The following is a 13,904-nucleotide window of genomic DNA, read 5'->3' as shown; positions in this document are numbered from 1 at the left end:
AAACCATGGTTTACAGTACTGCTAATGATAGAGTTCCATGCATAGCACAATCCCTCACCACACTCTCCACCATTGTCTGCCCATGCCCCACCCCCATCCATCCCTTGTGCTAACTGTACCAGTTCCATTGTCTTTGAACAAAGGTAGAGGAAAGGTACAGTTATGAAGCCCCAGATCAAGTTAAAGACAAGAGAAGAAGGCACAAGAAATTGTGCGTGAATTGGATCTTGTCAAGAATTCCTTCTTTTTAACTTGAATGACAGGCTCAATGTAGTTGTCATGGTTTGGTGTTGGTTGGTAAAATGATTTTCCTTTTATCATTAGGCCTTAAGGAAGATTTATTTCCTGATGTTTTGAAGGAATTCTGTGAAATCAGGCCCTGACATTTGTGACTCTAGTATGTGAGAGGAGAACGGGAAATTCTACTAATCCTCTTAATTTTCTGTTGTAGTTATTTCTCTTTCTTGTGTCAGTTTTGGTGATTTATTATTTTCCAGGAAATCCCTTAGTTAAAAGCTGCACTTTAAATTCACTTGTGCAGAGTTTTGCCAAAAATTCTCATTGTTATTTTGAGTTTATTAGAAGCTGCCATTAATTCCCCTGTGTTCTTTTGCATCTTCCTAATCCTGAGCTTTATCTTTCTTCTGGTTAGCTGACACTGGTTCACTAGCATCTGGTCTCACCAGGTCACTCAATACCTGGGTTCTGCTTCCCTCCTCGGTGCTGATGAAAGATGTATGGCAAGGAACCTCCACCCAGCTGAGCTCCTTTCTCTGTCTGTGAATGTTTGTTGCTATTGCAGCACCCATGGGCTGAGTTCCCAAACAAGGAGGATCTGTTGTGATACTTACATTGCTCACATTAAGAGCATTAGCTCTAGCGAGATTAATTTCTGGAGTGTCTGGCATGATGTGGATTGAAGTTTTATCCTTGTCCCAAAGTTCTCTGTACTTTGGCTATGGAAAGAAGAAAAGAAAAACAAAATTACTTTACAATTTATAGTGCTGCTATCTCGAATGTTGTATGTTCAACTTTTCTGATCAAAATATTTTCATATTAAAGTAAAAATCAGACTGGAGAGAAAGTGCAGTAGGCAATGTGCTTGTTTTGCACGTGGCTGACCAAGGTTAGATTCTTGCTACCACATATGGTCCCGAATGCCCTGCCAGTGTTGACATCTAAGCACAGATCCAGGTGTAAGCTCCAAACACCCCCAGTACATCCCAATAAATTTCCAAAATAAAGCGAAAATCATTTCATGTAGGTTGCTCAAATTTGATATAAAAATCTTTTATATTTTGAGTTTCATAAGCAAGAATAAAATAACCCTACTTATCACTATCATCAATGTAACTGTCCTACTTTTATTAAATCATTTCTCTTTTATCATAACACTAAAGTTAAGAATATGGAGGGAAGAAAGTGACTCACAATGCTAATGTTTTCAGCATTTGATTTGGCAAGAACCACTTCCGGTGTATCCACGATGCTGGTGTACTTGAGGTTCACCACAGGGGTCCGGTAGACACTGTCTCGGAAGATTTCTTGTGCGTTTTTCACTCTCAGGACCTCGGGAGAACCCTCAGGCATCCAGCCAATGCCACGCAACCACTCCAAGTCAGCCTTGTAGATAGCCTGGAAAAGAAAAAAAAGATATATAGAAGCAGGTTTGACTTTTTAAAAAATTGTGGCAAATAAGGAAGCTGCTTTTCATTCTTACTTGTTTTCTTCTGATTTTTTTTGAGGCGGGCACACCCATTAATTAATGCTCAGGGGTTATTCCTGGCTTTGCACTCAGGAATTACTTCTGGTGGTCCTTGAGGGAACATATAGGATGCTGGGAATCGAATCTGGGTTGGCTGCGTGCCAGGAAAAAGTCCTACCCACTGTACTATCTCTCCTATCTCTGATATAGGATTGAACATATAGGAAGCTTCTTTTTAAATTTTTTATTTTCCTTCTTCACGAATAAGAACTGAACAAGCATGAACCTGACAAGCATGATCCCTCCCAGGCAGAGCAGTTTTGTTCTGCTTTGCTTTCTGTGGCAGGGGGATGGGATGTGTGTGGTGGCGGTGGTGGAGCAGATTCCAAGTAGGGGATATATCTTAAGCAGCAGATTTAGATTTAGCACATTCTAAAAGGCAATAGAAGCTCTGGGGCATACATGGATGAATTCTGAATGATAGCAGCTAATTGTTATGCTAGACAGGGTGGAATTTTAACACATTGACACTAGAATGTACCACCCAATTGCTTGAATGTAGTTTACTTAAGATAAATTGTGGAGCTGGTGTCAATGTTTTATATTTATTTATTTATTGCTTTTTTGGGTCACACTTGGTGATGCACAGGAGTTACTCCTGGTTCATGCACTCAGGAATCACTCCTGGAGGTGCTCCAGGGACCATATGGGATGCTGGGAATCGAACCTGGGTTGACCGTGTGCAAGGCAAACACCCTACCCGCTGTGCTGTCAATGTTTTTAAGCAATAATTGTGGACTCTCTAGGAAGTTCTCCACACTGCATACAATCTTTTCAAAATTCACACTTCAGATCTGATGTCACACATTTCCCCACCATTTGGCTTCCATTGGTCTTAGGATAAAGATCGAAATCCTTAACATAGACTTTAAACCAACGGATGGTTGGTCTCACACCAGTCCCTAGCAATTGTTCTCACTTGGTCTTCTGCCTGTTTCCCTTTGACCTGACTGCTTTTCAGTTTGGATTTTGCAGACAGCTCCCTTTGCATTCATTTTGCAGGAACATGAACCCCTTGGTCCTCTCTGAGCCATCAGACACCCTGGAAATCAGCACTTCCTCAGATGAGTTTTCTCCCCCTTTCTATTCATGACACCATGGTTCTCATTCCTTTTCAGACAACCATTTTGTTTGATTTTTAACTGATATTAACTAACATCTATTTCTTTGTTATCAGTGAGACACCCTAAAATCAGGAACTTTTTCTTGCTTTTCCTTCACTGTTCACCATTGTAGCTTTACCACAATGTGTATGTTTGGGCAAAGTACTTTTAAAAATATAATTAAGAATTTAATCCTTAACTGTAGAATTTTTTTTTAATCTCAATTGGGTTTTCTTTCTTTAAGATTCTCCTCTTTTTGAACTGGAGTTTACATTTTTTTTGGTTATCCAAAAATCTGCTTTACCACATCAACCAATTACATTGCTGATCTTAAACAGCAGCTCTTACTTTTATTTTTATTTTATTTTATTTGCTTTTTTGGGTCACACCCGGCGATGCACTGGGGTTACTCCTGGCTCTGCACTCAGGAATTACTCCTGGTGGTGCTTGGGGGACCATATGGAATGCTGGGAATAGAACCTGGGTCAGCTGCATGCAAGGCAAACACCTTTCCCGCTGTGCTATCGTTCTAATCCCTTGCTTTTATTTTTAATCTCGTATTTTCACTGTTGTAAGGGCCCACACCAAGGAGGTCATCAGGACTCAGTGACCAATAGAACTACAACTCAGCAGTGCTGAAGAGAGAACAGGTCGGTCTGAGGATCAAATCCTGATGTAAGCCATGTGTTTTACTACTTGAACCACATCCCCAGACAACAATCAACTCATTGTTGATTTTGTAAAAAAAGAATATTAAATACTTCAGAAATAGTACTTTAATGACTAGTTAATGTGACACAAATAGGCTTTAAAAATTATTAGGAGTAACAATGGTTAAAATGTGGTTCAGCTGTAGATTACATGCCTCACATATGTGAGGACCTGGTTTGATCTGTAGTGTGTGTGTGTTAGAGAGAGAGAGAGAGAGAGAGAGAGAGAGAGAGAGAGAGAGAGGGGAAGGAAGGAAGGAAGGAAAGAAGGAAGGAAGGAAGGAAGAAGAAAAAAGGAAGGAAGGAAGGAAGGAAGGAAGAAAGAAAGAAAGAAAGAAAGAAAGAAAGAAAGAAAGAAAGAAAGAAAGAAATTTTCTAATATTTTTTAGATGCTATAATTTAGTAGAAGGGCTATATATAGAACTCAATTTTTTTCTCTTTATTTAAAAGACTTGTTTACCATACACACTTTATGCACATATGTGGTTTGTGGTTTGGATTGATGGGAAGGCTGCATATTTTTCTTCTTTTCCGGGTCATACCCAGAAGTGCTCAGATGTTATTCCTGGCTCTCACTCAGGAATTACTCCTGATGGTGTAAGAGGGATCTTATGGGATGCCAGGGATCGAACCCAAGTTGGCTGCATGCAAGGCAAACATCCTACCCACTGTACTATGTCTCCAATTCCGGTTGTGCTTTGTTGAGAGACTAGAGTTTATCCAGGCACTCAAAGAATGACCCGGTGAAGGTGTAAAAGATTTTCTTCCTGGGACAAGCCACACCCCTCTCCTTCATGTCAGTCCATGCTCTGGCACCCGGATACTTACATCACTCTGCAGGTCATAGGCTTTCCTGGCCTGAATCACATCATTCTGGTCAGGTAAGCAGGACCACTGGTGCAGGTACTGGCGATAGTCCACATTGCTGGCCAATGCCTGGCCTTCTTTGGCAGCGTTGATGGACACCATGTCTTGTGGGATGGAGATCTTGGCCTTATTGTCATTGTAGGCCTTTTTATATAGTCTGTCATTCTGCATCTTCAATACATTTGCTGCCCAAACAAGCTTAGGGTCTTCCTTGGCACTAGGGCATCCAATATAATGTCCTTTCTGTTTCTCATAAGCAGTTTTGTACATATACTGGTAGATGTGAACAGAAGAAAGAAAAGTCACCTTTCTATACTCCATTCTTCTAGACAGCCTGCTTAAAATAATTCTATTTCAATTCGATTACTTTTATGAACACTGCTTTTCTTAAAATTCACACAAATTTTATTTACACTATCTGTATACAGTATTGGTACATTTGTTTGTTTTATATTTCTATATTCGTGAGAGCCCTGTATACTGTAAAGCACTGTTAAAGCAAGAACTGAGCTATGGGATTACTCCCAGTATTGGCTGATCAGTGTTCCCCAAATTATAGTCACCGTCACTCTCACATGTTTTTACAAAGTAATTACCATCTGTCATTTATATTTCATTTCTTTTTACTTGATTCTGTGTGCAAATGGATTTTTTTCTAAAATATAAATCTATCCTAAAATAAATTAATTGCACTCAAAGGTAGCAACTTTTCTACTATACTACCTTAGACTTATGTCTATTTTTTTTTGCTTTTTTGGGTCACACCTGGCGATGCACAGGGGTTACTCCTGGCTCTGCACTCAGGAGTTAGTCCTGGCGGTGCTCAGGGGACCATATGGGATGCTGGGAATCGAACCTGGGTCAGCCGCGTGCAAGGCAAGCGCCCTATCCGCTGTGCTATCTCTCCAGCCCCACTTATGACTATTTTAAAAATACTTGTCCAAGTACTGCATAAAATTATCCCAGGAAACCACCATATAAAGCAGCAACAGAATTCTTTGTATCCAGAGAATTTCTGTACCTGCTTGTAAAAAATAAACTGATATTGGGAAGATATTGAACATTAGTCCAGTAAACTAAAACATAATAAGAACCAAACCAAGCAGTGATGCAAGAAGATCCTCTAATTGTTTGACATGTTGTTCTTCCACTTGGAATTTTAGAGAAATGCGCCTGAGAGTGACTGTCATTCTTTTCCTTTTGTGGCTTTATTTTGGGGGTGGGGGATCACCCCAGTGAAACCCAAGGGTTACTCCTGGCTCTGCACTCTGGAATTACTCCTGACAGTGCTCAGGGGATCATGTGGGATGGCGGGGATTGAACCCAGTTCAGCCATGTGCAAGGCAAACACCCAAACCACTGTACTACCCCTCCAGCCTGAGTGATTGTCATTTTACTGAAATGTAATCCCTAGGAAATTAAGTTTAAGGCTAGTAAAGAATTTACTGCCTGGATATCTACTAGTTAGTATTTTCTAGGGCTGGGCAAGGACAAGTTCTTACATCGCTGGCGATATCTCTAGACGCCTTGGCATGCTGGAACCCAATGGCATCTGCTCGCAGGTCATAACCGGTCATCTTCATGTCTTCCCAGGCTTGCTGGTAGTGTTTCTGAAAATCGAGATTATAAAAACCATAGTCATGCTGAAGAAGGAGTGGCTGAGTCAGCAATACTGACAGGTTCAAGGAAAGATGGGAAGAGTTACAGGACAAATAAATATTTTCTAAGACTTCTAAAATGGGCTGCTTTCATATTGAACTTATATTACAGCATATTTTTGTTTATTTTGTTGGTTTTGGGGACTATATCTAGCAGTGCTCGGGGCTTACTACTCTTACTACTCTTTGCTCTCAGATCACTCCTAGAAGTGCTCTGGAGATCATATGGGGTGCTGGAGAATGAACCCAGGTCAGCCACATGCAAGGCAAATGCCTTAACTGCTATACTATCTCTCCAGCTCCTTGTTCCAGTGGATATTTAATGTGATTTAGTAAGGTTTCCTTACAATACATATTTTTAAAAATTCATTATATAAATACATCACACAAAAATAAAATATATGCGTTATTCGACCTTTTCTCTTTTTTTTTCAAAAAGGCAAGAGTGGGCTGCTCAAAAGGTATCTAAATATTATTATATACAAAACCACATGTTTTCAAGTTGTGCTTTTGGAGATGCCACCACTTCTTAACAAAGTTAACAGGTCATACGTTTCTCCTTTTTGGGTTTCTCCCAAACATTCTCGGCCTACTGGACTGGTGATTCGTTGCAATGAATGGGTATGCAGTGCCAAACCCTGCAATGCTAGGTGTTCAGGGGGTTCTAGGGCCACACCCAATGATGCTGGGGACATGCTTGGAAGATCACATGGACCTGGAGGTCAAATTGCATGCAAAGCAAGTGTCTTAACCCATGTACTCTCCCTCTATTCCACACACATATTGTAATTACAAACACACATATACCTGGCTACTTATCATTTGCTTAAACCCTATAAATAGAAAGAATGGTAGGGAAATTTCTTTTTTTCAAACTCCTTTTGGAGCACCTCACCAAAAGTTCCCATTAGGCAGAGGGTATCATGAAAAGCAGAAAGAGGCAGTGCCTTACATTGCTGATCTGTAGGGCATTGAGCTTGGACTGCAGCATCACTGGGGTGTCGGCTGGTACATTCACATTTGCCTTCTCCTTGTCCCAGGCATCACGATACAAAGGCTGGTCAAAAGAAAAAAAGGGGATGGTCCATTAATAGATGAGTAAATTAACACAGGACAAAAGTTAAAGTTTCAATCGAAGGTGTCAGACATGAATGTGGGTCACATTTTGCTTTCGTGTGTGTGTGTGTGTGTGTGTATCTGTCTGTCTGTCTGTCTATGTGTATGTCACCAATGGCGAGTAGAAGCCTGTCTGTCTGTTTGTCTGTCTGTCTATGTGTATGTCACCAATAGTGAGTACAATAAGATAGATGCATATGTGGTGAATAAATTTCTGAATAAAATGATGATAGTAAAAGTATCCTTTTCCATTCATGCAGATCTAGTTATCTAGCTGATGTTATTACAGGCAAGAACACAAACTGTGTTCAAAGTCTTTATATTTCTGTGTAACATGAAGATACTCTCACACTTCTATTGACTTATATTGTAGAGACTTGATAGATTGACTGTATAGAATTCTGTCTGGTTATTCAAATTTCTAATGGAGGTTTTGGCAACTTTAAAGTTTACAGTATGAATTCCTCAATTTGTGTGACTATATCAACTCAACTGACCTCACTGATTTGTAGAGCATTGGTCTTTGCTAAGACAACTTCAGGCGTATCGACAATGCTGGTGAATTTGTAGGCCTCGGGTCCAATACGATACAGCCTTTCATTCAGGAGATTCTGAGCATTCTTCACTCTCATCACTTCCACAGAACCTTCTGTCAACCATCCAATACCCTTCATCCATTCCAGATCTGATTTGTACACATTCTGCATAAAAAGAGAAATACAATGGAATGATATACACCTACTCAAAGCACCAAATCTAAACATTCCATACTATGTCTATATAATTCAATGATGGCCAACCCTGTGAAATTCTAGAATATGAACATTTAGTACCAATAAATGGGTGTTCTAAATCTGGCTCACATTTCTAGAAGTTCTCACCATCTTCCAGGACTTAGAGCTGAACCACAAGTGGGATTTGTGGAGAAACAGGCAGACAAATGACATATGCTTTTGTTTTTGTACTTGGTTAAGCTCTTTGCATTTACCACTAAAATTCTGCCTTTTATATACCATTGGAACTATCACCTAAAGTAATTTGGGAGAAAAAGTTTCCTAGATGAATATATTATGGCTAAAAAAGTGGCTAGTAACTATGTTATATACTCTCTATTTGTTGATAAATATCATATAAATTTTAAATCCAACATTTTCTTATACCTACCTGTTTCTGAAATTTAAATATCTGATTATGTAAATGGAATATATCAGAATAGCTGGACTAAAATTTTCTACTTAAATACACAGAATAAGAGACTAATCATCATCTTGATGAATAAAGTTTGGTCACAATAAGAAATCCTCTATAATGTAGAAAATGTCTGGAATGAGTCTTTAATATGAAATTCATCGAGTTATGTTAAGACTGCTATTTAAAGTATGTCTCTAGGGAAAGACCAATTAAAAATATAGACACAGATCTCCCCAAACTGTTGATAAGGTACTCACATCACTCTGCAGCTCATAGGCTTTCTTGGCCTGGATCACGTCATTCTGATCTGGCAGACATGTCCACTGGTGCAGATAATTACGATAATCAGCGTCACTAACCAAGATCTGGCATTTCTTGGCCTGAACTATTGACATCATGTCCAGTGGTGTATTGTAAATTCCTTTGGACTTCTCGTAAGCTTTCTTGTATTCCCGGTCACTCTGGATCTTGGCAGCATGTATAGACCACACCAGTTTGGGGTCATCCTGTAGGCTGCGGAAACCCACATGGTGGCCCAGTTGCTTACGGTAACCTTCTTTGTATTTGTACTAGAGTTGGGGAAATCAGATAAAAAGGTAGATGTAAACCATGCATTAAGAGCATTTTCTTTCCTTTGTTTTGCAAGCAGAAGTAGGTCAAGGGGTTAATAAAAATAATCAGCAAAATCTCAGTTGTGATAAAAGAAAAAAGTTCTTGCTCAAATTGTAGCAGCTTAAGTACTGTATTTTAGATTTATAAACAAAGACTGGTCATTAATCATTAATTTAAAAAAACAGATTTTGTGGGCTTATAGAAAACCAGTGAGAAGCTCAGTTGCTTGAGGGCTATTTCTTTTAACAGTTTAATCCTAATGGAACATGGTATCATCACCTGCCTTATTTATTCCCATGCAGAGGTAGAGTGGTTAAGTGGTCTCAAAACTGACTGTCACTATCGAATACAGTGAACTCCTTAAACCTGAAAAGGCGTGTGGCCTAAATGGTGGAGCTCAGAAATTTATTGTGTTGTTCAGATTTCTCCTGTGATGGCTCAGAAGACTTTTCAAGATATATATTCAGAATATTTTCTTAGTTTTAATGTACATGGAATCAACATTGGCGGTCATATATTTGGGATCACTTTATGGAAATTATGGTTCTTACAGGTCACTCTATTGTAGGCATGGAAATAGTAAAAAGTATGGTGTAATAGTAAGGTATAATAACATGGTGTAAATGATCTGGTGTCTATGGTCTGGGGTAAGTAGTAGGTGTATGAATCAATAAATTACTTGGTGAACAAGAACAATAAAAACAATAACTAACATGCATGAACAATCATCACATGCTAGACTAATCTGAATACTTCAGATAGATTATTAAATTGCTGAATTTTATAGTGAGAAACAGTGATTTAAAAATCTTATTTAATTCTCACAATATTTCTAAGATGGAAAGACTATTGTATGTTTCAGATAGGGGAAAATAAGGCACATAAAAGATAGCCAACTACTCATGTTTGCCTGGCAACTGGATCATTAGATCAAATATTCACCCAAGGCTATTGGAGGCAACCCCGGAAAAAAATGATCTTACACGTGGAATTGGAGATAGACAAGAAAGGTCTGAAAAGAAAAATAATGCTGCTGACTTGAGTGAAAAGATGAATCAGAATATGACAATGAAAGATTCATAAACAAGAGTTTCCATTCTGTCCACATCTAACTAGCTTAGTCTAGTGTAAGATATTTCTTTTTCTTTTCTGTATTTAAATAAGAACAGAACTAGAAATAAGGCAGATAATATGAATTGGCTACAGCTTTTGCTTGTTTGTTTTGGACTACACCCAGCAGTACTTAAGAGTTTACTCCTAGCTCTGTACTCAATCAGAGGTCATTTTTGGTTGGGTACAGGGAACCCTAAATGGTGTCAAAGATGAAACTTGAGTCCTTTGTATGTATAGGGAGTGTACCTGTTGTTCTGGCCCCTGGCTGTGATTAAAGATAAAACAGAGGATTATGGAAGATAGAGCTGAATACATAAGATGAGAAGAAAGAAGAACCAGAGAAAGATTACAATAGTGGTGTAAGGATTTAGAACGAGGGTATTTGATAGGATAATTATTTTGACAGTTAATAAGCTACACAAACTTCAGGGTTACTGAATGTCATATAAAACCTCCAATATTAAAAAATTTAGCCTTAAGTCTTTTATGAAACTTAAAAACATTCCTGTCAAGGAAGCAGACTTGGATTGGGAGGAAACCTGGGGACGCTGGTGGAGTGAAGTTGATGCTGGCAGTGGGATTTGTGTCGGAACATTGTATGCCTGAAACAGCTATGAATAACTTTTCAATCATGATGTCTTAATAAAAATTTTAAAAACATTTATAAAACTACCATCTATTTTTTATATTTATGAGCATATTTGGGATAAAAATACTAATTCCTGAATTTTTCCAAGAATTTGATATAGACTCCACAATATTTCACTTCTTTTTCAAAAAATTAGAAATTATTTGTCACATATACCTTATGTATGCTAACCTTTATACTTTTTATTAATTAATTAATTTTTTTTTTGCGTTTTGGGTCACACCTGGTGATGCTCAGGTGTTACTCCTGGCTTTGCACTCAGGAATCACTTCTGGCGGTGCTCGGGGGATCATATGTGATGCTGGGAATCGAACCTGGGTCGGCTGCATGCAAGGCAAACACCCTACCCGCTGTGCTATTGCTCCAGCCCCCTAAACTTTATACTTTTAAAATTATTATTATTGAATCCGATGGAGACGCTACTGGGCCCGCTCGAGCAAATTGATGAACAACGGGAGGACTGTGACCGTGACTGGGCATTATTGAATCACCGTGAGATATACAGTTACGAAGTTATTCGTGATTGAGTTTCTGTCATACAATGTTCCAACACCCATCTCTTCATCATTGTATCTTTCCCACCACCAATGTCTCCAGTTTTCCCAGTTTCCCTCCCGCTAACCACAACCCCCAACCTGCCTCTATAGCAGACACTTTTCTTCTCTATCTCTGTCTGTGTCTCTGTCTGTCTGTCTGTCTGTCTGTCTGTCTGTCTCTCCCTTCCTCTCTCCCTCCTTCTCTCTTTCCTTTTAGGCACCGTGGTTTGCAACACTGTTACTGAAAGGTTATCATGTATATCACTTTACCTCTTTTCAGCACTCAGTTCTTGTTCAGGGTGATCATTTTCAATTATTATTGTCATAGTGGTTCCTTCTCTGTCCTAACTGCCACCTCCCCTCCCCTTTGGTAGAAAGTTTCCAACCTGGTTCTTGTTTCTACCATCTTCTCATACTATTTTTTTAATACCCTGTAAATGAGTTATCCATAATGTGTTTTGTTCTTCTCATACTTTGTTTTTTTTAATATCCTGTAAATGAATTAACCATAATGCTTTTTGTTCTCCTCTAATATTTTCATTTAGGAAGAGGGAATTGGGTCATACTCAGCTTGACTTGGGGCTTTAATCCTGTCTCTACTCAGGGATCACTCCTGGCAGTGCTTGGGCAACCATATGGTACAGGGAATTGAACTAGAGTCAGCCACATGCAAGACAATTGCCCTCTTGGCTGTGCAGTTCTCTGCTTTAACACTTTAACTCTTCGGTGTAAGATAATGTGTAAGAGTTTGTGAGGATTTTCAAAAGCAAATATGCTCCTTATTTGTTGTTCAGAGGAGAAAAACTAGAAGGAAATTGGAGGAGCTGTACCTCACTGGCGATTTCTCTGGAGGCTTTGGCATGCTTGATTTCAATGGCATCTGCTCTTATGTCGTAGCCTTTCTGTTTGGCCTCATTCCAGTCTTTCTGGTAGAGTTTCTGTGCAAAGAAAACCAGGTATGTTTACAAGTATTGAAAATAAGGATAATCTTTGGTCAGGGAATAGGAATAAATATTTGCAATGTAATCATAATATGAATCATAAAGCATAATGTAAATGAAGATCGCCTAAGGAAAAGATGGTCATTTTTCATTGTTTTGGTTTATTGGCTTTTTTATTTGGTGTAATTCAGAAAAAGTCTGATAAAATTTTAAAGCTAAAAATCTAAATTTATTCATGTATGAATATTTGTTTTTGAGGTTTATAAAAACCAGAATTTACTGTGAAGCTAGAGAAACTTCATTCAAGTTCCAGGTAAGATCTGATAATATTTCTTTCCTATTGGTGCTTTTCAACTTTTCAGATGTCTCAATTAAGGGGTGTTATATGGATAGCATACATATTCTGCTCTATGGGCATAATGAAAAAATTATCTTTTCACTTTTCTTATGGCCTTGAGTGATCTTGTAGACCAACTAAAACCCAAAAAAGACAGCAAAAATGGTCATCTCTTATATTTCTTGTATAAGAGGCATTTAACAAGCAATTTAATTATTTGCCATTAAAATTCAATAAAACTGAGCTATAAACATTGGAGATAGGATAGTTTCAAGGTTGAAAAAAGGACACAAGTATCTCTCAAATCTTATGGTCCCAGGACTCAACCAAATATCTAAACTAATGAATGTTGAAAAGATAAAAATGTCTATTCATATTGCTTTGGAAATGGCAGCTAATGGGGAAATGTCTGGCAACAAAAGTTACAAACATTTTAAATAGCAGTACTGCTACATTTAAAATAATTTTCCTTTTCAGAAAAAAAAAGTTACAAACATTTCTTAGAAATGTCATTTGTTTGTTAAAACACTCTGTAACTGGACAAACCAAAGAGTTATTTATACTTATTTATGTTTATGCTTATTTATATTTTGCTTCTTACATCACTGATTTGCATGGCATTGATCTGGGCCTGCAACATGACTGGTGTGTCGGAAGGAATGTTGATATTGGTTTTATCTTTGTTCCAGGCTTCTTGATACAGTTTCTGTGGAGAGAAGGAAAATATCTTTAGTGCAGTCACAGAGGATGTGTATCTAAAATATCATGCCTTCCTTAGCAAGTATTCAACCAGGAAAACGATGTTATACATTTGCAAAGATTAATTTTGAGCCTTATCTTGGCTAGGTTTCCAAACCCAGATAATTGGTCAAAATCAATTTTATGTTTCTATGCAGGTAATATTATTTATATGGGATTAGTGTGCATCAGTAGACAGGCTAAAGATGACTCTCTGACATGTGGGTGGACCTTATTTAATCAAAATTTATGTTTAATAAAAAAACATAGCCACATGCTCCTAAGAAAATTATTATAATTTAGTGGGTGTGGGAGAACTTTGAGCTTGACGTTAAATGCTTTCCTTGGTCTCTAGCCTCTAGTCTATGCTACATTTAATTTCATAAAACAAATATATTTCTCATTTACATTCCATTTATTCTTTTCTTCTGGAGAACTCTGTCTAAAAAAATTAATTTGTTTGGACTGGAGTGGTCGTACAGTAAGTAGGATGGTTGCCTTTCATGCAGCTGACACAGGTTTAATTATTTGCATCCTAGGAATCCTCCTCACCAGTAGTAATTCCTCA

General features: G+C 38.2%; 1 protein-coding gene across 1 annotated transcript in view; it reads right to left on the bottom strand.

The window, feature by feature from the left end:
* Positions 1–13,904, bottom strand: part of NEB (nebulin) — a 234,600-nt gene that overhangs the window by 85,546 nt on the left and 135,150 nt on the right. Inside the window, exons 83-91 of the mRNA XM_056117623.1 lie at positions 13,200–13,304; positions 12,151–12,258; positions 8,668–8,979; positions 7,717–7,920; positions 7,056–7,160; positions 5,948–6,055; positions 4,407–4,718; positions 1,432–1,635; positions 852–956 (exon numbers count right to left, since the gene is read on the bottom strand). Coding sequence (XP_055973598.1) covers positions 852–956; positions 1,432–1,635; positions 4,407–4,718; positions 5,948–6,055; positions 7,056–7,160; positions 7,717–7,920; positions 8,668–8,979; positions 12,151–12,258; positions 13,200–13,304 — 1,563 coding nt within the window. The remainder of the gene's footprint in view (positions 1–851; positions 957–1,431; positions 1,636–4,406; positions 4,719–5,947; positions 6,056–7,055; positions 7,161–7,716; positions 7,921–8,667; positions 8,980–12,150; positions 12,259–13,199; positions 13,305–13,904) is intronic.

This window comes from Sorex fumeus, unplaced genomic scaffold, assembly GCF_029834395.1.
Source record: "Sorex fumeus unplaced genomic scaffold, SorFum_2.1 ptg000035l, whole genome shotgun sequence".
In the NCBI taxonomy this organism is placed as follows: domain Eukaryota; kingdom Metazoa; phylum Chordata; class Mammalia; order Eulipotyphla; family Soricidae; genus Sorex; species Sorex fumeus.
The sequence above is the reverse complement of the archived record's forward strand: the minus strand, read 5'-3'. Positions and strand labels throughout refer to the sequence as shown.